General features: G+C 44.8%; 1 protein-coding gene across 6 annotated transcripts in view; it reads left to right on the forward strand.

The window, feature by feature from the left end:
* The first annotated feature begins 3,243 nt into the window (after window positions 1–3,243).
* Window positions 3,244–27,339, forward strand: part of PPEF1 (protein phosphatase with EF-hand domain 1) — a 35,124-nt gene continuing 11,028 nt past the window's right edge. Inside the window, exons 1-9 of one of the 6 annotated variants that reach the window (XM_084505691.1) lie at window positions 3,244–3,467; window positions 4,359–4,521; window positions 4,958–5,060; window positions 13,252–13,441; window positions 15,945–16,072; window positions 16,813–16,864; window positions 21,226–21,389; window positions 22,725–22,839; window positions 24,835–24,881. In XM_084505691.1, the coding sequence (XP_084361817.1) occupies window positions 13,369–13,441; window positions 15,945–16,072; window positions 16,813–16,864; window positions 21,226–21,389; window positions 22,725–22,839; window positions 24,835–24,881 (579 nt within the window). In that variant the 5' untranslated portion in view covers window positions 3,244–3,467; window positions 4,359–4,521; window positions 4,958–5,060; window positions 13,252–13,368. Of the gene's footprint in view, window positions 3,468–4,358; window positions 4,522–4,957; window positions 5,061–9,519; window positions 9,807–10,380; window positions 10,583–13,251; window positions 13,442–15,944; window positions 16,073–16,812; window positions 16,865–21,225; window positions 21,390–22,724; window positions 22,840–24,834; window positions 24,882–27,339 lie in introns of those variants that run through there. The other 5 variants (XM_084505692.1, XM_084505693.1, XM_084505690.1 and 2 more) reach the window with 5 other exon arrangements.

A 27,339-nucleotide genomic window follows, 5' to 3' on the forward strand; every position in this document is an offset into this window, starting at 1 on the left:
AAAAAAAAAAAAAAAAGGCAGCCTTTGTACAAAAATATGTCTGTGGCATTACAAAATATGAAATTGTTTCACATGAAGAGTCAGAGAGAGTTAAAACTGAAGTTTCCGCACTCCAGACCCTCTGTGTGTATTGCTATTGATAGTGCTTCGTTTTAATAACTGCAAATGGCAAAACCATGCTGCCACTGCAGACAGCATTGCTAAATGAATCACGTAGTTCACTGCTAGCAGCCAGACAAATACTTCCAGGTATAAAAGACAGAAAACATTTTAAAGCCAGTGCACAATACAGCACCACAAAGGGCTATGTTTGCCATTTATTTATTAAAAAAAATAAAATACATTTTAGCCTGGCATTGGTTATTATTGTGGAACACAATTGTGCCTGGTACAAACAGCCCAGAGAAGGACAATCTCATTATATCCATGCTTCTAATTAAAACAGTCAGGTCCACCCTTTCGACACATCTTCTCCAGGTCTAGCTCATGACTTGTTGACACAAAGACATTTTTGTATGTTTTTATGGCCCTTGGATATTTTTGCCTGCTTTCTTCCCTCAGACTGTTGGAAATAACACAAAGACCCCCCTGAACCATCAGGATGTTTTTATTGCACAAAGCTGTGAGTATGGCTTGCATTTCCAGGGGTACATAATGGTGTGAAGCCCAGGCAGGAGGGGGAATCAAGCACAGTGGAGATTGTTTGACTCAGTGACTGGGGATGTTTCCTGGCATGCATCCTTCCCTAGAAGAGTGCAGGCACTATCCAGAGAGTGGCTAGTTGGCCTGCACCACAATTTTACCAGGAGCTTGTTAAAAATTAAACAGCATGGATGGCTGGAGGCCATTGGTTAACAAATGCAACCACAGCTCCACACCGTTTGAGCCCTATGCCAGCTTCTTAATGCAGACTTGCACTTTCTGATAGAAGCTTTGTTTTAATGAGAAATTAATCTGCTCCTGGGCACAGCAGAGCAGTGTCTCCAGGAGCTTTCCAAAGGCACCAGCAGGTGCAGAGCCTTCCTGGCACTGGACTGCACCTGCAGCAGTGTCCTCGGGGAAGAGGCAGGAGATGAAGGTGCCTGTATGCAAGGGAAGCATAGCTCCACACGGTGATTTTTGTGTTTCTCCCAAAGTCAGAGCGCCAGACAGCAAAATGAGAGCAACATGCACGAGTTCGTATGCCTGGAATCCAAGCACAGGCGCCACACGATTTCGTAGTGCTAATGTGTGACTGGAGCACTTTGGTCTTAGCACAGTTAGGGAATGTACAAAATACAAATTTATATATGTACGTGTGAATGACAGGCATCGCTCAGAAGCAGGATACAGACGTGCTGAGAGAGTGAAACTGCCAATGGTTCTGGAGCTTGAGTCAAAGCTTCAGGAGCTGTATTCCCTTGGTGGATGGAGCAATGGTGGTCTACACAGGCTGAAGATCTGTCACTTGAAATAAAATAGTAGCTTAAGTCCTCTTCTGGGGAAAAACAAACAAACAAAAACAAAATAAAACAAAGCAAAACAAACAAACAAACAAAAAACCTTTCTCCTCAATGCAACAAAACAGATGCAGCTAGTTACTTGGTGCTGGTCAGCAGGATCCGTCCCAGTCCCCTGTGACACTGGGGCTGTCATTAGCAGGGTGAGCATCATGGGATCACCACCCCAATTAGACAGGACATACCTTCACTGAAGGCTTGCATACACTATATTGGAGAAGTCTAGGTGTAGCTGACTCATATTTGGACCTGGAAACACCCCTGCCATGACAGTCCTCGAAGCAGGACTTAGCATGGAGATGGGGTCCAGATGAGGTCTCCTCACCTCAGTGTGCTGGAGCAAAGGGACCCTCTTCCTCCCGCACAGCCATCTTTTCCCCAGGCCCTGAGGAGGCTCCCAGGGGCTTTTCTAAAAGCTTGTATGTGCAAAATGAGATGGCATGCAGTTAAGTTGCTGTGATGCAGGGTGAAAAAACAAGGTATGAGGAGCAAATGAGGGAACTGCGTTGCTTAGTCTGGAGAAGAGGAGGCTGAGGGGAGACCCCATCACTGTCTACAACCACGGAAAGGAGGTTGCAGTGAGGAGGGTGTCAGTCGCTTTTCTCAGGTGACAAGTGATAGGGCATGAGGAAACTGCCTCAAGTAGTGCCAGGGGAGGTTTGGGCTGGGTATGAGGAAAAATTTCCTCACGGGGTGGTCCAGCATTGGAAGGGGCTGTGCAGGGAAGTAGTGGAGCCCTTCCCCCCAGAGGTGCTTCAGAGACAGGTGGACGTGGCACTAAGCAACAGGGCTTAGCGGTGGACTTGGTAGAGTTAGGTGATGGTTGGACTTGATAAATCTAAAGGGTCTTTTCCAACCTAAATGATTCTCAGATTGTGAGTTAATCAGCTCCCAGTTAATACAAGCAATGCAAGGCTCAGCGCTGGGGAGGGCACGCAGGGAGCTAACCACGCACAGGGAGGCCGGCCGCTGACGGGGTGTCCGCGGGACCACAAAATGGCTGCGGGGCACTGTGGCAGCTCAGCCAGCGGGTGTAAATCCTACAGCTCCTGCCCTGCCAGGCAGATGGCTGGAGGGAGCCTCGGTGCCCCAGGGAGCAGCAGCCACGAGAAGCCACACCTCGCTGCCTTTCTCTACGTATTTTGTTTTTTTTTTTTTTTAGGGGGAAAAATCAAGTCCTGCGGCGACACTGTCTAGAAGTGTTTGGACTCTTACAAAAACGTGCTACTGCACAGGGCCTGCGGCAGGTGTAGGGCTGCCTCTCAGCCCCTCTGGTGCTGAGGGGTGAGCATGTGAAGCCCTGTGGGGACAGCCTGTTCTGAGTGAGTGGCCTTTCTGCTCCCCGCTTCTCCACCCCACGCAGGGCTTGCTTCGTTTAGACAGGCTTACCCGGTTGCCCATTTCAACAGGAAGGAAAAAAAAAAAAAAAAAAAAAAAAAAAAAAAAAAAAAAGAACAAACCGGCATTCATTGCCGTCAAGGTAACGATAATGTTGAGTGTGGGGAACGGGAAAAAGAAAATAGTGAACGCCGCTGGTTCCACTGGGGCTCGAACCCAGGACCTTCTGCGTGTAAAGCAGACGTGATAACCACTACACTATGGAACCGCCACGGAAGCCCAGCGCCGCGGCGCTCCCCTTATCATGGAGGCGCGGGGCGGGGAGGGTTTGGGCGCCAGGCGGGGCCGTTGGGCGGGGGGCGGCGGCTTATGAGGGAGGGCGGGGCAGCCTGTGTTTCAATATATAATTCTTTATTTTTCCATTTTTTATGTTTTTGTTTGTCAGTTCATTAAAAGTTTGATTGAAAATCGTTGAGCGCAGCACGTTTTCTGCTCCGCAGACAGCTACAGAGCAGCAGCGGAGGGGGGTGAATCGCTGTCATGGCTTTCTCGCCGTGAGGGAGTTTCACCCGCGGTGAGGTTTCCTCTTCGCCCGTGCGCAAGCCCGGGGTGTGCGGCCGAGGGACGCAGGTAACGAGCCTGGCACTGCCTCACAGCCTCACGCTGCATGCCTTGGGCACTGAGAGCACGTTTTGGGGACATTTTGCTGTCAGCTCCCGCAGCCATCGCTGCCGCCTCACCCCCCTGGCAAATGGCTGGCAGGCCTCCCTCTGCACCCTGCTGCTGCTTGGCTTCGCTCGGCTGCTCTCGTCCTGCAGATCAGCAGAGAGCAGACGGCATCACAGAATCACATCAACCTGGCACAGTGCATTTCGGTGCCCCACAGGTCGGCCAAACCGTGGCAAAGGCGGACTGGGCTCTGCAAGAGCTGCACGAACACCCCCGCTGCTTCTGGGGAGCCTGGCTGCGGGATTTCTTGCAAAGCAGTCACGGGAAAGCTGTTCAGTGGGGGAGGAAGGTGGAGATGAGCCTCTTGCTGCAGAAGGCAGCGTTTTAAATAGCGTGCTGAGAGGGAAGGCAGAATCTGGAGTTTGTCAGTGGCGGTAATGCCCTTGAAGCTGTTGCGTGGTGCCCGACAGATCCACCCAAGTATGATTTATCCCCTCAGGCACAGCGTGGTACATACTAATGAGCGCTCTGAAAATGAGGCTGTTTGCCCTCAAAAACCCAGCTGGAGAACATCGGGGCTTTTCCTTCACAAACCTGGCCGAGGGGCTGACAGGGGACCTGCCCCCCAGCCCTGCCTCTGGAGCAACTTGTGCCTTCCTGCCCAGCCCCTGCTCTCCCCCCCCGGTAACACCTCAGGGCCACCCCAGCACTCCTTGCTGTGCAGCTGGGTCTGTGGGGACTGTGCATGACACTCCTTTGCAACCAAATTATATTTCTTTTTTATGGGAAAGATATATATATATTACGTGTTGATGTAGCACAAGAAGGCCTAAGTGCTTGTTTCTGCTAAAGGGAAGCTGTTGGAGCTGCTCATACTATCCACTTAAAGCCACCCACATACCCAGGGATGTCCAAGATTGCTTGGGTTGTGGCTTGCTGATGGATCTGCTGCAGGAGATGGCTCTTTGTGAGGGTGCAGAGCAACACAGGTGTCCCTGCAGGTCCAGTCAGGCAGGTATTTATGCATTCCAGGGCTTCCTCGTCATTTGTCACACCACACCGAATTCAACGATCGCCTTAAACATAACATCTGTTACGTTTTACCTGGGGTTTTGCACCACTCCAATAACCACAGTGCTCACTATACCAAATCCTCACATCCTGAAAGGAGTGAGTGACTTGTAGAGGGACAAATGAAGGCTTCTGTTCTGTGCTTACAGGACTGTGGTTAAAAATTGCAATGAGAAATTATTATTTGGCATATACAAGGTAAATACATTAATTTTCAGAGGCATGTGATGCCTGTAAGCAAAACAATGTATTGTTTGTAGCTAAATATCATAGTTGCCATGACTTTTGAAATTATTAATATTTTGCTGATGCAGCAGGTTATATACGGTTGCAAAATTATGCCTTTTTATGTTTTTTACTTTTGCCTTTTTTGTCATTAGAAAGTGTTTCACAGAAGTAATATGAAAACAGAGGTGAAGAACATGATATTTCTAGACTTTTTTGACCATCTATTATGTATGTGATGGCTGCACTTACTAACTGGTAAGCCTTAAAACAAACAAACAAATAACATATAAAATAAAACCCTTTTACATCACAGTCATTAGTGTGTGAGTCAAACAGCTCCCTGCGCCCTCCTGACCTGGAGAGCCTGACTTTGCATTGAGGGTCCCAAAGCCTGGTAAGCTTGAGGCTTCAGGACATAGGTCTTGCACTGTCTGTGCAGTGTGCACCAGGCTAACAACATGCAGATCCAGCTTTCATTAGGCAATTCTTATGCCCGTTTATTTTTCCCATTTATGCCCATTTATTTATTTATTTATTTGGTGAAATCTGAGTGCTGTAGACAGCTGTCATCTCTACAGGCTCCAAGGGGAGGCTGAGACTAGCTTGTGGAGGAATAAAGTTGTTGAAATTATGCCATTGGGCATTGCTTTCCAGAATAATCTGCATTCAGCTAACGATTTTTTTTTGTGTGTGTGTGTGTGTGTTTGTTCATTATTATTATTATTATTTTGTTCTCATTTTTACAGAGGGCATCCTGGTGCTTTCATAATGTTCCTGTCCAGTTTCTTGCCCTTCGGCAGTTTGGAGGCCCTACAGCGGCCTTTCTTAGCCTGTGTTTCTGGTTTTGTGTGCTTTTTGGATGATAATTTTGGTGTTTTATATCTGTCATCTTTGCACCTCAGAAATGCACATTGCAGGGGGGATGTCTTCCTGTTCACCCAAATTAACCTCCTCGGGCTGAATTGTGAGAACAGATTTCTGTCATCTCACCAACTAAGACACAGTGTAATATGGAAAAGCCAGATAAAATTATTCCATATATTTGTTTCTCCTGTATCTCCTCTTTTCCTTTTATTCCTTTTGTTTGCAACCACGTGTCCAGATCTCTCAGTCGGGGGTTTGTCCCCTGGCCAGTACTTTAAAATACCTTGTTGGATCACATAAAAATATTTTCCTGAGCTTAACAGGAACAACAGCGCAGAAGGAGCACGTTCGCTCCAGCTATGTTCCTCTTCCAGCCTTTTTGAAACACACTGACCGCATCGCTTTGTAGCGGGTGCCTCTGAGGAAGAAGCCTGAAGCAGATCTTGAATTATGCATGTGGGATGCCTGCATGGAGGCTGGCTCAGGAGGCTGATTTCCAAAGCATTTGGAAAACAGAACGCGTGCTATTATTTCAAGGACTGCTTGTAAAGGGGTCTCCCGCTTTCTGCACTAGCAACGTAGCTTTATTTTTTTTTTCTTGTGCTAGACAGCTCAACAAAATATTATCAGCGTGTTGTTGCCTGCTGTCTGTTGCAGCTGTTGATGCTTGCAAAATCCTCTTCAGCATCTTAAATGTGCGCGTGATACGTGGCTGCTGAGCAGAAAAGCTCAGCATGTGTGTGACGTGTTGGCAGGACTGGTGTGTTCCCTTTCCCCCGTGTAGAAAGGAGGATGGTCTTGTTAGCTCCAGCCTTGGTCCTTGGACTTGGATGGGAAAGGCTAATTTGGAAGGCACTTTTGTTTGTGCTTCCTCAAGCTGCACGTTTCCGTGATCCCCACACGTAACTGGAGAGGTGCCTCAGCCCAGCAAGACTGTTTTTTTTATCAGGTTGCTCAGTCACGTCAGACCACTGAGACAGGGGACGAGCAAATTCCATGAATGCCAGGAGAAGACACGCAGGAGAGGCTTTGTCCTACAGAATCTAACAGCTAAAGGTTCGATTCCTCTCCCACTCATCGTGGATGAAGCATTTTCTGATGGATTTCTTGGCTACTGGAACAAACCTCATAGCCTCTCGTTAGCAGAAATCTTGCTAAATGCCAGCGTAGATGAATTTATCAGACACAGTCAATGTTTTATAAATGGCGTGTATCCCCAGAGTGCAGAGGAAAGAGGTTATGATGTATTTTTGCTTGCATGCATTTTGGCAGAACAGCGTGATCATACATAAATGATTAGCTACTGTAACTCTGATCAAGGCAAGTGCATCCTGCCAGAAAAGCAAACATCAACGCTCTTCTGGGTCATGCCGAATTGTGGAGCCTGCTACGTATTTTCTTTGCTGCCTCACTTCGCAGGAAAGGAATAGCTTTGAGAGTGGAAGCTTGTGTCTGGCACTCCAGAACCTCAAGGACTAGCCCAGTCAATCCAACCAGCACATTCACACGGTGCCTTCGACTTTGCTGGTTTGGCACTTTTAATATCTTTTGCATGTTAAAAAATGTGTCCATTTTGTCACAGTGAGGGAAAGCCTCTGTCCGTCCAAAAAGATGATTTGAACACTGTGTCCAAGTGCCTTCACAGTGGTAGTTGATGTCTTTAGAACTGCCACCAGACTGATGGTAAAAATTTCCTGCAAATGCCATGTTACAGCATTGTTAGGCCTTTGGGGCAAGCACTGAAGGTCTCAATCTGATGGTCTCTGTTCTCACAAATCTTTTGCTCCCCATCCCACCTATTTCCCTGGGGGAACAGGACCTGGCCTTGGGGAACTCCATCACGAGGAGAGGCTGTAGGGGCTGCATTGAAACCCATGCTCCTTTTTGGACTCAGCCCCTGCAGTGACCCTGCAGGTCACCATCCCTGGGGGTCTTTAAAAGACGTTTAGATGCAGAGCTCAGTGATATGGTTTAGTGGAGGACTGGTTAGTGTTATGGCAGAGGTTGGACTGGGTGATCTTGGAGGGCTCTTCCAACCTAGATGATTCTGTGAGTGCACCACCCAGGAGTACAGTGGTGGAACCACAATACACGTGTCTGCTGATACCTAGTATTTTTGAGTTTGCCAGTGTGTATGTTCAAAATCGTGGTGTCCCCGTGCTGCTCGTGCAAGAACTGGCAGATTCTTCCACCAGCACTAGGACTTGGTGGCTCTGTCCTTTGTGGGCACCAGCGAAGTGACTGTGAGCCCACAGCCAGCGAGGCAGGGAGGTATGTCAGACGTGTGGGCCTTGCGGCCAGGGATCAGGGTTTGATTTCAAATCATGCAGCAGCACGGCTTCCTGACCGCACAGGGCAGCCACGCTCACCAAACTTCTCGGCCCGTCCCACCTCTTCCCAGCAAAGGGATCGGATGAGCTGAGTCATGAACCCGAGCCCCAGTCACACCCTGATGGGGAGCACCCAAATCACTAATGCGTGGTTATGGTGCCTCGTGGCAACTTCAGCTGGCAGCATTTCTTTCCTTAGGAGCTTGCATAATCATGCCAGTCACATCAGGTAACCAAATACCCAGACAGTCTGCACGTCTTTTTTTTTTTTTTTTTTTCTCCCCTGTGTGGTCCGAGATCTGCTAAGATGCAAATCATTGCCTCATCCCGGCGGTAAGGCCGTGCCTCTTGAGAGAGGCCATGTGACTTCAGATGCGAAGCCAAGAACTTCAGCCCATCCCTGTCTCTGCCTGAGATTCGGGAGGCATGGTGACAAAACAGGTCTCCAACAGCACGCAGCGCAGCCGGAGCGCTGCAGCCATCAGCTTTCACATCGGGCTGGACAGTGGAAATGGCTTTTTCCCCTGACTGCTTCTGAGGAGCAGGGCTCAAGAAATTTCCTCTCAGGAAGCTGAATAAACAGGTGGGAAGCCCGTGCGTTGCCATCTGTGAGCTTCAGAGCCCCTGGGAGAGCTGGAGTACCTGTTCTGCTGAGCTGCACCCCTCGTTGTGCAGTGCTGGTTCCAAAAAGGGACGGCTTTGTCTTTAAAAGGGAGCCTCTAAGGGTACTTGTGGAAAAAATCTCTGTACTGCTGAAGAAGAAATAAAAATCAGGTAACTTCTTTGGGTCAGGTATATATCTTTTTTCTTAGCTCGCTTTTAAGGAGCAAAAATTGCCTGCATCCTATGTCTATGCAGTGAGCGACAGAGGTATGTGGTACTATTTATAATTGTGCCCTGAGAAAAAAGCAGTGTGCTTCAAACTATAAAGTTTGACCTGGACTGAATCACTTATCCAGAACTTCTGAGTATTGATGAGATCAAATAGTTCTGAGGCTACCATAGGCTACCATATTTCATGTAGTTTTTGCTTTAGGGGAAAAAAGAAAAAAAAAACAAACTTTTAATGATGATAATCTTGAACCTTGTTCTGATGCTTAACTTCAACTTGATTAAAACCAATATAACTTTCATCTGAAACACAAATTTCATTTGTAAATGGGCTCAAATTTCAATACATATTCTGGAGCTTTGCTTTGTAGCCTATTTCCCCCTTCAGGTAAGGAGAAGGGATGTCATGGGATATCATCAAACTCCTGATCATTATCTGTCTGACAGTCGTGATTCAAATTTTCCACTTCCTCTAGGATAATAACCTACAACTGTTGTTGCCTTTTATGCTTCTGTTGGGTCTCCATTCAGTAGAAATAATTTTGCATTGGGATTTTGAGTTTTCTCCTTGCTTCCTACAGGATCCTTCATCTAGAGGCATTTAATGTTTCCGAAATGTGGAACGATAGCTTCTTTTATACTTTAAGGTGATCTACACCCTATTTGTGTGCTTGTATGTACTACCTTCCTCACCCCCCTCAAGTCTTTCTTTGCAAAACTCTGAGGCTGCTTGCTTTGTTTATTTTCTACACAAAACCTGCAAACGTTTTGTGTAAATGTATCACCCCTTTGATCGTAGATTACATGAACTGACTTTCTCCCATCATTTTCCTACAGATTCTCTTTGGACTTGCATGCAGTTCCTGAACTGAGTGATTGCACAATCTCTGCATGCTCACACCTTGTGGATCTTGCTTTTACTTACTTTTGCAGTGCGTTTTTGGGCTCAGGAATATGAGTCCACCTTAATAAGCTGGTATGTCTTCATCCTGTTCCCTTTCAGTGAGGCTCTGCTGTTTTCCCAGTGTTGCTACATCCATCCTGTATTGATTCCTGGCCCAAACATTAAGATCTATCAACAGCCATTGCCAGAAGTGATTCCAGCAGCTCTGCATAGAGCTTAGCTTTGCTTCTCTGAGCAGGCTGAAGAATATTTTTCTGCTATGTATTGGAAACAAATATGTTGAAACAAAAAGGCTTTCTCCTTCCTTCCTTCCTTCCTTCCTTCCTTCCTTCCTTCCTTCCTTCCTTCCTTCCTTCCTTCCTTCCTTCCTTCCTTCCTTCCTTCCTTCCTTCCTTCCTTCCTTCCTTCCTTCCTTCCTTCCTTTCTTTCCTTCTTTCCTTCTTTCCTTCTTTCCTTCTTTCCTTCTTTCCTTCTTTCTTTCCTTCTTTCCTTCTTTCCTTCCTTCTTTCCTTCCTTCTTTCTTTCTTTCTTTCTTTCTTTCTTTCTTTCTTTCTTTCTTTCTTTCTTTCTTTCTTTCTTTCTTTCTTTCTTTCTTTCTTTCTTTCTTTCTTTCTTTCTTTCTTTCTTTCTTTCTTTCTCATAATAGGAATGCCAGGTTTTTTTCCCATGGATATGAAATAACAGAGAGCTAAACACGTACTGCTTTGCCAATGTTTGATGTTACTATATCACCCCTTGGTTGGCCAGTCTCAGTGTTGATTTATAAAATGACTGCTCTGGTGGTCCGCAGCCAGGTTCTCTTTCACTGCATTAGTTGACTGTGGTGGCTTCACCACACTTTCTGCAGGGTGAGTCTTTTAGCTAATGAATCTAAATCATTTCTAGATCCTTCACCTTGGCAATCCGAATTCTGGCAGTAGAGCAGTTCTGAAGAGCTGTCCCTCTAAGGGTACTGACCTGGACGTTGTGATTTTGTGCCCGAGGTTGTCTTTTCTAGGTTATTTTGCTCTTTCCTCCTTCATTCCCTCAGCAATGCAGAGAAGAAAATCCATCATAAACCCATCTTTTATATTTCTCAGTACTCTGCAGTCCTCATTTCCAATGGAAAGCATCTCTAAGTGAAGCCTGTGAGTCACAGAAAATTAAAATGTTAGTAGTGAGAAGACATCAAAGCCCCTGGCATTGGAAGCATCCATCCATCCACCTGATCTTAATGGGAAAACTGTCCCTACCTCACCACCTCTGCAACCATACGTACCTTGTAATGCATGTTATGGGAGGAGATAACTGCCTGGTAACAAGTATGGTTGAGAAACAGGGAGTAGGGAAAGGAGGCACATCGCTGGAGACTGAAACAACTTGCAGGGGACGTAGCATAGCTACGGAAATTTCATCCAAAGAAAAATAAAAGGAGGAGCGTTACTTTCTTTGTTTATCAAAGGGAAGAAATAAATGGAACAAAGAGTCAGAAGTTAAAGCCTAGCAGCTCTCATTCATATGTCTTCCATATCCACAAGCTTGACCTAGACCCAGCTCACACTTGTCTGCAGTAGTGTGGCTTATCTAAATTTAAAAGAAGCACTAGGCTTGAAGAAACGGCTCTCTGCCCAAAGGACCTGCAGCCTGATTTCATTAAAAGTCAGCTATAAATCTTTATGAGATTTCCCTTATTTTTGAGGCAGCCTGGTCTTTACGTGACTGAGAAGCTGAAGGAGTGATTGATTTGGGGCAGCACCTATTACACCCGTATCAGACGCTGCCAGTTCATCGTCTCTGCAAATCAGGCAGCTCAGGACCTGACAGCCAGGTTTCCAAATGCTTGCTGCAGTTCAGCCTTCAGGGACTCCCACCCAAAAAAGAGCAGGATGTGTCCCTGCTGCCTGGCCTGCTGCATGTCTGTTGGCATGGTTGGAGCGATGTTTTATTCCGCTTCAGTGGATGGGCCATGTATTCATTGCCTGTCCGATCACAAATTCGCCTTTCTGCTGAACTGAGGGAAATGTAGCAATTTCTTGGAGTTATATCTAGGAATGGGATGGATCACTGCCTTGTAGGTGCTGAATTATTGTCTGCTCTTTAGTGAACACGACAGACTCCCTTAAAGGTGAATTATACAGTATCCAGGATGCTAACACAGCGTTATGTCCCAAATTCTCATCCAGCTACCTTCTCTCTCTGATACCTTTTCTGATACCTTGAGATAAAGCCCAACTTTCCATTTCTCCTGGAAACACTTTGGGGAATTTTGTGATGGCAAATGATTGTTCACTAGCCATCGCTGCATTGCATTGTAAATATGTTTGTAGAAATAACTCTAAATTTTAAACACTTATTTTTCAATCTTCTTACCCATGGAAGGCCTTTGTGGTCTTTGCCTGGTATTTTGAAACATGTTTGGCACAGAGCAGGAGCTACCTTGAACTGATGTACCTTGGGGGAAAAGTAGAGGGACTTCTTTCTCTGGAGATGCTTGGTTAGGAGCAAAGAGGAGCTTTTGCCCGGGGGAGACACTGGCTCTTTCCACAGTGGGTTGTTCCGATTTTTCATGGTCCTGTAGTCTGACCAGAAGAGCAGAAGGAGAATTCACTGAGCCCGGGTGGAGGCTGTGCTGGAGGCTTCAATAGATGAGGCTGTGGATCTGGAGATGTGGGCTGGCTGCCAGGACAGCTCTGTAGCCACCTGAGAAGCTATCAGGAAACAAGGCAGTAGGTTGAACATTGTCTATGTCCACTTCAGGATACAGACATTTGGGACCAAAGATGATGCTTCCCCAGGCTTGGAGCGTATGGCTTCATTTCCTGCTGCTAGCATAAAACTTCTGTTCCTGTCTCTGTTATTCCTTTACTCAATGATGATCAAAGTCAAAGAATTTAGGGGTAGGAGGAGGGAAGAGCGGGGACGACTGGGAAAGAAGCCCAAGTGGTAGCAAGTAGGGTGCCATGGCCTTCACTTGCCTGGGTCATCAGGGCACTGGTGGTTCTGTTTGGGGCTCACGTTCCCCGGTTGCTCAGGACGCGCTGCCCTGCCAGGTGGTCTTGCTGGAGCAAGGCTGAGATTGTAAGCTCTGTTTTGGTCTTGGTCTTCAGATCGCTGCTCAAGTCATGACGGGCTGGTTTGAGATGGCCTAGCAAAGGTTCCTCTTTCTCTGCAGAGGGCATGTGCAGAGGTGGTGCTCAGGGCAGTAGCAATGGTCTGGAGAGAAAAGTCGAGCCATTGGCAGTATCAGTGCTGTATTTGGTGCTGTCAGAATCATTGCTTGGCTCAAAATTAATACAACCACACTTTTTTTTGGATTTCAGTTTCCCTTCAGAGGAAAGAAAAGCAGAGTCCATAAACACCCAAACCTAAAGTTCATCTTTCCTGAAATAAATATTGACTTAGAAGGTGGCAGACGTCACCAAATTTACTTTACTTATTGAAATCAGGGGTGAAGTCATTAGTGATGAGCTGTAGGTGCTTTACATTCAGTGTTGTCAAGCCTTTTTCTTTTTCCTCTCCTTCCCCCCCCTCCTCTTAGCAGTGAGAAGAGGAGCACAGGAGCCCTCCTCGTGGCTGAAGGACCAACATGAGCGATGCATGCAACACTAAAAGCGAGAGACACATGCTTCCTACCAGCAGTCATTAAAACCAGGCAATGGAGCACATCGTTACAGACATGGGGTGCAACGCTTCCATAGAAGACAGAGAAGAAAGCAAGTCAGAAAAAGGTGAGTGCTCCCATCATCTCCACGTCAGAGGTGTTCTCTCTGTACCACAGGAAGAGGGTTGCAAGATAGTATTTCCCCATAGCCCTGTTGTCAAATGCTTGTTCAGAGAAAATAATTTCCCCCAAATTTTCTTTATTTAAAGGAGTGCATAGTTTTCGGATGCTGGCTGAGGTCAGGAGGCAACTGCAGAGCACCTGTAGCATCTACACATTGGGTTGGAAAAGATTGATACAGAACAGAAGTTAAATTTCAGGCACGTGCTCACTCACTCTGTCACTGACAAAGCATATAGGGTATGGGATTGAGGGGGGCCTTTCGTAGCTTTGCACAACATGAGGTACCTGGGTAAACTGCTCCCATTTCCCTGCTGCTGGGTGATAATGAAATGAATGCAATGAAACAGAGCTACTACAGTGAATCCCCAAACTGACCTTCTGCCAGGTAAGTCTGGCCTGAAATTCTTCCTTGTTCTCCATTGTTTCATAATGTCTTGTCCTCTCCTGTTGCTGGTGGTAGTCTTTTTGCTCTTCAGCACTAGCCAAATTATGCAAAACCATCATTATACCTGCAGTCTGAGGCTGTACATCCCTCTAATGCATTAATAACATACATTTGATGGATACTTGGTGGTGTAGAGATCTTCCACAACTGGTGATTTATTTTGCAGAAGCAGTTTAGCCTAGTGTGAAAATCATGTTCCAATTTAGTCCTGAGAATAACAGTGCTGTAATAAGTACAATTTTAAAAAATGAGAGCAAATATTGTTAGGTTTGCAACATTAACCGTATTTGTCAATATTCATTGCAAGTGCCCAGGGCCCAACCATTAAGCAACCCAGAGGGGATTTAATGGGGAGTTTCATGATTCTGATGCTGGAAATCAATTTCTGTGCTGGTGGCTCTGCTCTGCCCCCTTAGGGACTCGTCTAAACAGAAAAGATGACAGCCTTGCTGTCAGGTCTGGGGTGAGGGAAATTCCAGAAAGGACAGAACACAAGAGAGATCCCAGAGCTTATGCAGGGTGGGGAGTGTGCTCCTAATCGTATAAGGATTGCACTTCATTCAAGCAGGGGATTTTTCTAGGAGGGATACGATATCTGTAGGATGGGAGTCCTTGCTGATTTCGGCCTTGTCTGGACTAGAAAACTTGAGCAATTTAACTGTGCCACATAGTTGTTAGTGGTAAAATAAGCAAACAACATGCTACTATGGCACCTGAACAGATTTTTATTAAAAAAAAAAAAATCTATAGTGCTATACATATTAATAGAATCACATCTCCACAGAGGTTATTCTTTACTTGTGTAACTGTCAATTTAAGAAAAAAACATTCCCATTCAGAGGGTGCCACTCATCCTACTCTTATAATCCCTGGTATGTGCAATCAGCTGAAATGATTGACAAGTATAAACTGTTGTTCCTCTAGTGCAGAGCTTTTCTTTGCTGTTTTGCAGGAAAAAAAAATAAGCACTAGTCTGGGCTGTTGGCTATTATTCATTGCTTTGGTTTGGTTTTAGTATCAACTGTTTATTTTAGCAACTGCAGTAAAATACCAGCATATTAGTGTTAGGATGTAAGTGTTGTTTTTAGTTTCCTCTTCTTTCTCTTTCATGAAGCAGCAGTGCTGTGCAGCGATGGTTGTATCAAACCCTGGAGTTCTGGAGAACATCTTGGTTTTGTTCCCCTGTTTCTCCTGATCATGTCTGCTCAGAAATGAGCACTGGTTCCTGCCAGAGTCGGGAGCTCAGATCAATGTATTCCTTTGGTCCTTATTCCTTTGATAGCATTGTCCTGCAGCTGCTTTGACTTGTTACCCAAAGATCAAAAACATAAATACTTTTTCTGTGTGTGTCTTATGCTGAGCTGTTAAGGGTGAGTAGCCCTGAAGCTCCTTGAAAAGACATATTAGCTGCAGGGCTGGAGGCAAAGGCTGTTTGTAAACAATACTGTGTACATCAATATATATGTACAATACCATTTGTAAACATTTTATCCCAAGATCTGTATTCTTGTGGCTTGCTGATATAGCTGGGCAGGCAAAAACTTTCTGTTAAGTGAGGTTCTTACAAGCTTTGTCATTACACGAAGCTCATGTTACAGCTTGCAAAGTCTGAAGCTTTTTACTGCAGCTTGGTAAAGGAATACATTTCATTAGTAGGCAAAATTGATCTTTCTTTCCTTACCTTCTCAAAACCCACATACTGCCCATCAGCTGGACATGGCAGACTTCTTATATGCTTACTATCTTCAGGACAAAGAAATGGGGAAGGTTTCTAATAATACAGGCTTGAGCAAGTCAGCTAGTTTGGGATCTGTCCCTCAAGACAGAGAGAATTGATGTGTCATGTATTCATTATCAGAAAACATTTTTCAGTCTTATTTTTACAGACCTCCATCGTAATGTTGACTGTGCACAATGGACTGAATTTGTCATCTGTCTGCAAAGTTCTGCAAAGGTAATGTGTGTTTTCATTGCACTGATCCATTGCCTTCTCTTTTGACAGCAATTAAAGCTGCTGTTCTCATCCAGAAATGGTACCGCTCTAAAAGGGCCCAGCTAGAGATCAGTCGCTGCTATTCTCTGAATATTTTTCAGTCAATCGAATATGCTGATGAGCAAGATCAAGCACAGGTTTGTAATCCTCAATTCTTCCTGTACAAGCAGCTGTGTTATTCCCAGAGCACAAACAAAATGGGCACGAGACTGTTTCTCCCTACAAAGCTGTGTCCTGAATAATAAAACCAGTTCCCTGTCTCACACATGAACTAGTTAAGTCGTGTGTGTGTGTGTGTGTGTATATAAAACTACGTAAGCTGTAGGACACCCATCTTCCCATACAACCACATCTAGGTTAGAAGTTCCTGTAGGATGGCTGTGTTTGCCAGGGACTGCATGTCATTGCGCTATGGGTGATCTGAAATGAGTCAGCAAGGCAAGACATGTGAAAGAGGGAAACAGAGATATCAATCTCTCAGTACATCAGCCCAGGCTTCCTTCAGGGACAGTACTGGGTATTAGGAACTTCTAAGGCTTTGTGTTCAATCTAGCATCAGTCTAAAGTGAATTGGGTGAATAGTGGCTGTTTCTTTCTATCGACTGTAAAGGAAGTCTAAGCAAATATTCTGGATGATGGGCAAGATGAATTACACCCCAAAAGATAAACAACATTGATGTAGGCCTGGAATTTTGTATGTCTTCAAATAATGTCAACCTGCTGCTTTAGAGGTGATGCTATGGGAACATACAGTAGTGTCACAGATCCCTCTACATGGAAAAACTGCTAATATATGACTAAGGAAAGAGAATGTTAATGCTTGTTGGACCCCCTGAACTGATCAGTATGTGTTTGTTCTTTTCTCTTCCTTATTCAGCTAGCCAGCTTTTTCACATTCATGCTGGAGCGCTATGCTAGTCCTGATGCAGGTAAGGATAAAAGTCAAAGTCAAATGGGGATCCTGTTTGAAAACCTTATGTGAGAGAAGTTAATTTTCTATGTAATGTTTACAGCCTGTGGCACATGCTGGGATGAGATTTGCTTTCCTTTCCCAAATATTGCTGAATTTGGTAAGAATTTTAAGTATTGACTCCAGTCAATATCTGTGCAGTGAGTCAAGATGTCAGACAGGAATGGATCCCCGTTGTCCTCTATAAGAATGCTCAGAGGTGCTCAGAGAGCTTTCTTACATGTCACTGCCACTGAGCTGTTCTCATGCTAGTCTTACTGCCCAATTTGCAGTTTTCTGTGCATGTTTTTCTTAGACTATGAGACATGATTATGTAGAAAAAGTGTGACTAGTTGGTTTAGGGCATGTGTTATCAAACAAAGAGGTGGTTTCGTTCTTCCTTTTTCTTTATTTTTTTTTCCTAAAGTAGTTTTAGACCACTTTTAAACTTAATTTAGTCTAGATTTTGCTACAAAATGTACCAGTATGTCAATGATAAAAAATGAAATACATTTAAACTGCTGGGGATAAATGTTTATCTGAGCTTTAACTGAGATGGTTACTAATCTTTAATTTTGGAAGTGTTTGGGGATGCTTGGGCAAAACTTACTTTTAAGTCAAGCTCGACAGAAGGACAGATTGAAAGTGACTTCTTAAAGCCAGAAAATGAACACTGACTTCCTGAACAAATTGAGAAAAGATCTAATCTCAGCCCTGTTAAAAAGGAGGCTGCCCCCTTCCTATTCAATTACAAGAGAATATACTTTCTCCTTCATCTGGTCCAGCCACAGAATACACCAATTAAAATTTGCACAAGGCACTTTGATAGCAGGCTAAAACCATCACCAAAACTGTAAGTGGTTCAGTGTTCTAACGACAACCATTAGAAATTGTAGCCTTTCTCTCTTAAATACCTTAGAGTGCCTCTCTGTGCTCTGCAGAGAAAGAAATTACATTTGAGCCTTGCTGCAAAGCCAAGACAGATGATACAGTTGTCCTTCCTTTGATTTTTTTTTTTTTTCCATTATCGTCTTATTCTGCAAAAAGTCATTTAACTTCCTGGGAAGGAAGTGGCAAATTTAAAGAAAATAAAACACTGCTCACTTCACCTGCTTCTGTGTGCTGATGGTGACCTCAGTTCAGCTTTTTCACCTGAGCAAGGAAGAAAATTCTGGTGTTAGGTCTGGGATTTGGTACAATAGTGTTAATCTCTACTTTCATTATCATATTAAAAGGGAATTTTACAACTGCTTGTTGTAAAAGGTGATTTATCCACCTTTTTAACCATGCCTATTTTGACAGAAGGGATTAACACAACTGAGGTGCCTCCAGCAACACCAAAAATGACACAGAAAGATTGTGTAAGATACGTGTTTAATACAGAAGCAGACCAGAGTCTTCTGCACAAAGGATTTTTCAGACTGAGAAACTGCATATTGAACTTGTGTTGCCTGGTTTGTGGTTAAATTTGTCCAACAGCTGGCCGTGTGCATTCCTCACTGCAAGCTCTTGCTTGCCTGTGTCGCCGAGTGACCTTTGCAGTACTTGTGCCTACGCCAGTGATTTAAGCAAACTCTGTGCCAAACAGAGAGGTTCTTTAATGAACTGCTTCCATTTCTGCTGGATCATGGTCTTAAGATGGGAGCCGCTGTGAGCGTAAACATAACAAGCAGAAAGCTTTCAAATTAGCTTTGCCATTCCCAAGTATTTTCTAAAACCCACAGTTCTCTGATTTTTTAATTTATTTTTTTTTCATTGGTGTCAGGTCACTTAAATGAGGGCGTTAGCACATTGTTCAAAAGCCTTCTCCAAGAACATAGCAAATAATATTCTTACCAGAGCACAGGCTGCCTGCTCTTCTCTGTATGTCACGATGAGAAAGCTGCCTGAAGATTTTGTGATCCCTGTTTTTCATTACATTATAAACCCCTCAGGACTCCTCTATTCATCTTGGAATCTGCTTGTTCAGAATGTGTTTTTTCAGAGAAAGAAAGCAGTCACCGTGTCATTAACAAGGTAGTGCTTTTGATGTGATTGTTTGTGTTGTACCCTGAAGCTCTTTTCATCCTCTCGTCCTGCTTAAGATGTCGGTGCAGTTGGAGTTGCAATTGGGATATTACGTAGCTGTCTGTTGTTCTTGTTCTGCTGGTGATTAAAGGCTATTTCCCAAGGGTTGGCAGGAAGTAAGAATTAAAATGTTTTCCATCCTACACTTCTCTCCCTCCATTAAAACCAAAAATCTGTGTACCTACTCAGCCTTTCAGTCGAGAGATCTCCAGTCAGATGAAGAAAACTGCTTTTCCAGCGAAAGGTGACCCATTTACTCACTCTTTTGTGTGCACACCAGGGGTGAGAAGGTTGCAGACGTGTTCTGGGAAAAGTGCTGGGACTGGGAGTCCGAGGCAGCCCTGTCTGTGCCTCTCAGGGTCCCTGGGCCACCTCCCAGAGTCATTCTTCAAAAAGGAACTGAGCAAGTCTTGCTCTCTGCAGCTTCGCACCCCACCACAGCTCCCGTACAGCACTGACACCCTTCTGAAGCTTTTTGCACAGAGTGATTCCTGCAGTGGGGAATAAGCCACAGCCTGCAGCTTACCACACCATGAGCAGGATGAAGGAACAGATGCTTGGGGCACAAAGGAAATCTTCATCCTCTTCTTGGTCTCCTGGTCCATCTGCCATTAACCTGGCATCTGGTGCATCAGTGCCTGGAGCTTTTGTGTTTGTTTAATGTGGGGTATGGCCACTGGCAGCCCTGTGGGGTCTGCGAGTAGGGGCCAGCACACGCTAATCCCCAGGCTGCATTAGGACATCCATTAGTGGAAGAGGTGCTGACTGCTCCCGGGTGAGACACCCTGTGCGGGAAGGAGCCTGAAAATCAAGCTGAAAGGCTGCCCGAGGAGACGTAAGAGCACTCTACGGCTAATGACCACGGCTGCCTTTTGATTCTTCATCCAGAGGCAGAAATCAGGGTGTGCTTTGCAGAGTTGTGCCCTGCAGGGAAGGAGATTGGGTTTCCCAGCCTGGACACCTGCCAGAAAGGAGCCGAGGCGGTGCAGGATGGGAGGGATGGAGAGGGAGCAGGCGTGGGCAGGTGTCTGTGCAGCTGAGAAGACCACTGACACTGGAGGAGTCACAAGAGGAGAGCCCCCGGGCAGGACCTGGTGGGAGCTCTGAGCCCTGCACACCTCCTCCTTTCCTGCAGCCTGCGTCCCTCTGCACGGCTGCGCACAGAGGGTGCCGATCGGCTCGCAGCAGAGCAGCTGAGCAGAAACAGTTTTGTTTTTAAATCCGGAGCTGGTAAAAGGATGCTTTTTATCTGCTTGTTTCTTTAACGTGAATTTTATGCCTGTGAAAGACAAGCTGGCCTTTATGAAGCTCGGAATTTATGAGGCCACATGCAGGTTTTGGCTGCTGTGCGTTTTGAGTCACCGCCACAGGTATTCCTTCAGCAACAAATAACGTATCTGCATTTCCAGTTGCAGGGTTACAAAAAGCTTACCGTCAGCCCAGTAAAAAGAGTTTCCAACAATCACCTCACACAAGCAGCTCTGCAACAGCAGCCTGCAGAACACCGTCCTCTAGGGCTCTGGGTGTCTCCCTTAGAATAAGAGATGATAAAGACAGTCTGCAGGGAGCAAACAGTGAAATCAGCTGTTCTCTCAGTTATGTATAAAGGGTTTGCAAGAAAATATTGGCTTGAAGCAATTAGCAACACTCCTGCTTTCTCCATCTTCAGGAAAATGAGAAGCTGGCTTTGCTTGCTTTAGGTCTTCCAGTGGTTTTATGGCAGCCACCCAAGAGCTGGCATTGTCTCCTCATATCAGAAGGGAGTGCCGTGCACTCTGCTGTGAAGGAACACTGCTTGGCTGCTGGCTTTTTTAACGTAGAAAATAAAAGCAGCACAAGCAACTCCTTAAAACTGGTACTAACCGTGTAATCTTGAACTGTAAGCAGGTGACAGTCCCTGGATGATCAACTTCTGAATCTCCTTGCTGTGTGGGGGCAGGAGAAAGCCTGTGACAGGCTGTGTTCTCGTTACCTAAGAGATCACATTGCTCCACAGCATCGGTGCAAAGTGTTTTGCACCCTGACCGCAGATGCTGGTTGTTGGGATGACAGCTTGGCCTGGTTTTGTTTGTGTTTGTTTCTGGGTTTGTTTAGTATTGTGGGTCAGTTCGGGGAAACCCAGAGCTGCTCCCCTGTAGGAGGTAGGAGATGGCTGCTCCCATACTGCAGCAGGGAGAGCATCAGAAACATCCACCGCTTCTGGTCGCTCTGTTACAGCCCCCTGTGAGACTGCTGGAGTTTCCACATTCCTGTTTGTCTTCCCTCCCGTTGCAGTTGCTGACACCTCCATCAGCCCCTCCGTTTCTCATGAGGTCGACTCATATCTAACTGAATATGAAAATATTGAGGTTCCAGACTCCTACTGCGGACCACGGCTCTCGTTCCCCCTTACTCTTGCAGATGCCAATGCTCTTCTTCATGCCTTCAAGAACGGACAGGTACATTGCAACTAGGTTTTTTTCATTTGTTTTACTTGTTTTACCTCTCTGTCAGATTGAAACCCCACAGTTAGTTGACTATAAGGCTAAACTGGTGCTCAAAGAGATATTTCTGCCTTCCTTTCCATCCCACTGCTCTTTTCTGCTAACACTCAGTGGTCAGACAGGCAAGCGGTGAGCTGTCCTAGGAATCCAGTCAGGTTGGGAGCTAACCCAATAAAACCCAAAGCACCACTTCTCAGTTCCCAGGTTTGATTCACTTTCCCCCCATTCCTTAAAGATGAATTGAGTTGCAGGGATTAATCACCTCATTCCAGTGTGCAAGACCCCACTGCAGTGGGGAGAGTGAATATTAAGTGTGGCCAACGTGCTAGCACAGATCTCGTGAGCTCTGGCTGCCGCTGCTTTACTTGGCAGGGCTTGGTTTGAACTCATGATCTTAACAATATACTGTATATAAGGGATAACTTTGGGGTTATATAAGGGGTCTTACTTTGCTTTTAATTTACCGAATTATGTTTTGTTCCCCCCCTAATTTTCTGTGGAGACTTATCTTAAAAGTAGCACAATATAAAGCGCGTGATAAATGAGCCTACCCAAACTTCACCTTGTTGTGGCTGGCATTTTGGTAAGGAAATTATTATAGGCAATTGGCCTTTTTTGTTTGTCTTAAAAACATTAATCTCGAAGAGTCAATCTGTAGCTCATCCATCTGTGTTTGAATTAAATGCCTTAAAAATCACTTACTGACCAAATTATCATAAGAAGCATTAGCAGGGAAGACCAGAAGAGCACTTTTACAGGAGCTGCATCCCTTCTGAAAGGAGCAATCTCTGAAGGCTGAGTGTTCCGTTCTCATAACATCTTCACAATGAGCATTAGCAAGGCAACCCTTGCTGGAGTTCCCTCTCCTTGGTATTTGTGCAATTTGCTGAAATACCATTTATGGCCTCTGTTTTTGTTTTGTTTTCTTTTTAGAAGCACATCTTTTTTTTTTTAGTTACTTTGAACAGATGACCTTAAGCAATGATTCTGAGTGCTGCATTACCCACTTGCTTACCATTTCTGTAGATGGGAAGAGTAGAAATGGTACACTAGAAATAAAATGGGAAAATATGAACAGCAAGCTCACTAAGCAAGTGCAAAGCTACCAACGCTCCTAATTTCCAGCACTAAACCATGCAGTCTGTAACCATATTTAAGAGAGATCTGTAGTACAAATAATCTGATACAGCTTCCTTGGCAATATGTGTGTAGTGCTAATAAAGCAGTCTTTACTGCTCCTCCTAAAAAGCCTTCCTTTTCTCCCTCATTTTTTTTTTTTTTTTTTCATAGCTGCTTCATGCCCACTACGTACTGAAGCTGCTATGTGAAACCAGGAGGGTTCTCAAGGAGAAGCCAAATATCAACCTTGTTTCGGTTTCCTACTCCAAGGAGATAACCATCTGTGGTAAGATGCCAAGGAAGATAACTGCTTTGGGCATTTATTATTTTTGTAATCAATGCATACATGGGAGCAAACCAACCAAACAAAACAATGTTCCTGAGTTACACTGAGTGTATTTTAAAAAAGTCCTTCTCCTCCTCTTTCCTGTTCTTGTTAAAAGTTTCTGAATGAGTCGGTATTAGTTCAATTAATACTTCAGTGCAGCTTAAATATTGCTGCACTTCCAGCTCTAAAGTGCCACTAAGTACTGTGGTCACTGGCTGTGGTTCTCAGTGCTTGGTCCTTTGACTGAGAAAAAGACTTTACCACGATAGTTTACTCACTGATGATTTTAATGTGGGTGTAATAGGAGCAGCAAACAAGACCTTTCATAGACAGCATGACTATCATGAACAAATTGAAACGTATAAATAAACCCTCATTTCTAAAGGGACCCAAGAGGATGCATCAGTCTTCATGCAACGAACAAATCAGCCTCACAGAACGATATGTCACAAGGTGAAGAATTAAGAGCTCATTGCACGTCTATTTGATTATGTTTTTGTAACTTATGAGCAAAGGGGTGCAGCATGCTGCCACGGCACAGGAAGCAGTAGCTGCAGAACAGAAGAGCAGTGGTGGCATCAGCTCCGACAGCTGTGTCTGCGCTGTGTGTAATGGTAAAGCAGCGTAGGGAAGGGCACTGCAACACGTGTGAAACAGTAACTGGTGTTTGTAAGATGTGGTTGTGCACCAACTTCAACTACCAGGAAAGGGCTTCTTTAAATAATGTTCTGGACAAACAATGATTTGTTAACCAACCAAATAAAATACCTCTCCAAACTGAGGAAGCATGGAGTCATGCTTGCTCACTACAGTACGTTGGTGTGAATCAAAACATCCCTCCTGTTGTTTGCATCTCATTTGTGCTGTGCAAGCAGCATCTGAAGGGCTCCCCTTCCTGCCATTGACACTAACAGCTTTTGCAGCCAGATAGATCCTTTGCAGAATATGGGAGGGAAGCAGGTTTTTAAACCTAATTGGTCCAAAAGTCTTGATGTCCTTAAAATAAGTTGTCCCTCCTTCTATTCCTTCTAATTTCAAACTAATAATGCAAATTGAACATGCATGTGAAGTGTTTGTGCCCACACGTGTTTAAAATCTATCATGGCCCAAAGGAGTCCTTAGAGTGACTCCAGCAGGTTCATCATCAACCAAAAGTTGCACAGAAGACATATGGACATGGTTAGAAATGACCCTTCTGTCTTTTCATAGAATCACTAAGGTTGGAAAAGACCTCCAAGATCATCTGGCCCAACCACCCCCCTACCACCAATATCACCCACTAAATCATTTTCTTAACCATTGGTGGAGAAAGCCTGTTCTCAGGCAGTTCTGTGGCTTCAGGGTGGTGAGCCACAGGTGTGGGGAGCTGACAGTGCAGGGGGGTGAGGTCCCCCTGCCTGTTCCAAAATAAACCTCAGCAAGGGACAACTCTGCTGCTCCTGTGGCTTTTGCACCAAGGTGTACAGGCACGGACGCTCCCTCCATCAGTAGTCATCAAAACCTGGCTCTGAACCAGACAGATGCTTGATTGTGCTTCATACAGTAGGCTACTTGGTTAATTCAAACCTGTTGGTATGTGGAAGTCTATCATATCTCCGAAATACTAATCTGTTTTCCAGGTTGATATTGTGTTTGCTCATCTTACCTCCATTTCCCTGAGCAAACCTTTACCTGTGTGACAGGTCTGATCTTCAGATCCAGCTGCAAGGACAGAAACTTTATGCAAAACAATTGTGTACTCTTTTAGTGTTTTATTGCCTGGTTTTATTAGGCAACTTCAGAGTGTACTTTAACATGAAGCTGATATAATCCCAATACAAGGCAAATTATTAGGGAAAATGCCAATTACTAAAGGAAAAAAAAAAAAACTTCTTAGGACTAGTTTTTATAACTCCAGTTTTATAATTCCATGTATTTGGTAACAGAGGACATATATGTTTTTGTTTCCTGTAGGAGACTTGCATGGAAATCTGGATGATCTTTTTTTGATATTTTATAAGGTAAGTGGGCAGCCTGTGATATATCATTTTGACTTTTTGTTATTGAGAACATGTATTTGTCTGATAGTTTTTATCACTGTTAGAACTGTAAATGTGTGTGCACCTACCACACACATAAACCCCAGAACAACTTGAATGGTGCCTTTGTCATAGCTTTTCCTTCTCCTTCTCCTCCTGCTCACCGTGGAAGAGGAGATCCAGGAGATTTGTCTCCTAAATGTCAAGCTAGAGCATGAACTTAAAGAATTCCTTGCAGTGTCTACCACATCCAGCCCACATTTCCTATTCCATGCTGAGTGAGGTCTAAAATCCAGAGCTAACAGTTCCTGATGTGACACTATACCACAGATAATATCAGTCCTCAAGCAGATAATGCAGAAGCTTTCTTGGGCCATTTCACTGGTGCCCATAAAGGTGTTTTTCATTATTGTTTGTTTACAGGAAACAAAAAAGGGTGCTATCTGTTTAAAAGCTTTTGAAACCTTGGAAGCAACCATATAGTCTGCACAAAATGGAAATACCTTGGATGTCCTTTCCATATCCTTAAACAGCTGCTCACTTTTCAAGTTAAAAAGCATAACTCTCTTTTACTGAGGTGAAAAAAAAAAAAAAAAAAAAAAAAAAAAAAAAAAAAAAGGAGCTCCAGGCTATCTTTTTCACCATTGTATATTTAACCGAAGGTGCAGGAGTTTTCCTATATTTAGTTTCCCATTTATCTTTGGCATGAATCACCACCTTTCATTTAGCAGATAGTCTCTCCGATCTGAGTTTTCCGGAGGAAAGGGTTTGTGTCTGATCCTTACACATTCTTCGGCCCTGAATGGAGACTGAAAAGAGCTAAACCAGGTGTTTCAATGATGTAATTCCCCTCTGCTTCCAACGCTGCTACCCTTTATCTGACATGGCTGGATGGAAACTTGGTGGTTTTGTCCAAGTGCGTACCTGAAGCCTGCTGAAGCATAATCAGGCCTCTGCAGGCCTCTGCTTTTCTTATTAACTGATTACATATAGCCAGTCCTTTTAGCTGTTATTTTAATTATGCAATCTTCCTTTTTGGAACAGGATACTGAAACAGAATCAGAGTATGATTCAGGTCGGTTTCACATACCAGACCTGTGGGGGGAAAAAATAGCTGTTCTGGAGGTAACTGCTGCAGCTATCTCTGAATAATTAAGAAAAACGTGTGAGTGAGGACTAAGTGCTGATTGTAGTGACTTCAGAGCCAGCCCCCCAGTCCTGGGCAGCAGTGCTCATGCTGCCAGCTGCTGTTTGGCTTTGGGGTCCCTCTCCTCACAGCAGACCCTATGCAGTGGGCAGATGTTTTGTCCTCATTTCCAAGCAGCTGAGGAAGAGGAGAGCGCGTGGTGGAGTCACGGTGCTGGGACAAGCCCCCAAACCTCAAGCACGGTAGGACAAAGCACAGCCAGCACAGTGCTGGGCACAATAGCACATGTAACGCTGAGACCCAGTGAGGGTGAGGCTCAGAGAATTCCTTTTTTGTCTCAATAGCCAATTTGTAAAGTCCATTCGGTCACTGCATTAATCTCTGTCAAATTACAGCATTTCCTGGAGTTCCTTGAAACACTCGCATTTTCAAATATGTACTGCTAGGTTAGATTGTTAAATAGCTGCTAGGGGTAGGAATAGCCCGGAGCTGCAGAGAATGCAGACAACAAACGGAAGTTAATTAATCACTAACCCAGCCGATACAGTAACGATGCCCAGCAGCAAGCTGCTAATCATCAGAGCGCCTTGTTCACCTCTTTGACATGTTGGGGCTGCAACAGCCTTTCATTTGCTGTTGCTCTTATTAGTCGGAACTGTGGAAAAGGAAATAAAAACTTTGCAGAAGCATGGAACAGAACCACAACTCCTCATGGAAGCCAGAAGTTAAAACAAACTCTCCTTTAAAACTACGAGCTGCGGGTAAGCCTTTGCAAGGGAGGCAGGGCAGAGGCTGGAGAGCACATCAGCACATCTGTCCTTCCACGGGGATGGTGGCTGTGGCGTGGCTGTGTGCACACAGACCATCTGCTGGGCAGTGGGTTTTAAAGCAAAGCTTTGATCAGTCCATCTCCTGGTCTGACACAGCCTCATTCAGGAGGCTGGGTGTGTTGCAGTGCTGCCCGGCCTCCTCAGAGTGGCTTCTGCAGTGGTCATATGGTTTTGTAGATGCTCTGTTGATCGTTCTTGTGCACACCATTTGTAAAAGCAGCAGTTTCTTTTTCCTGGCAAGCCAAGAGTGAAATGATATTTCCAGTACTCGTGACTGGAAATGAAGCTACACGTGGCTGCTGCTATACTTTGTGTAAGCTGATGGCACCTGTTGAGTGTTAATAACTGATCTAACAGCACGTACCAGCAATTCACAGGAGTAGCTTCTGATGCCACCATTCACAATAAAGCATTGCTCTGTATCTTCAGGGGAAAAAAAATAATAATAATAATAAAAAAAGAT

Source organism: Aythya ferina (assembly GCF_964211825.1).
Source record: "Aythya ferina genome assembly, chromosome: 1".
In the NCBI taxonomy this organism is placed as follows: domain Eukaryota; kingdom Metazoa; phylum Chordata; class Aves; order Anseriformes; family Anatidae; genus Aythya; species Aythya ferina.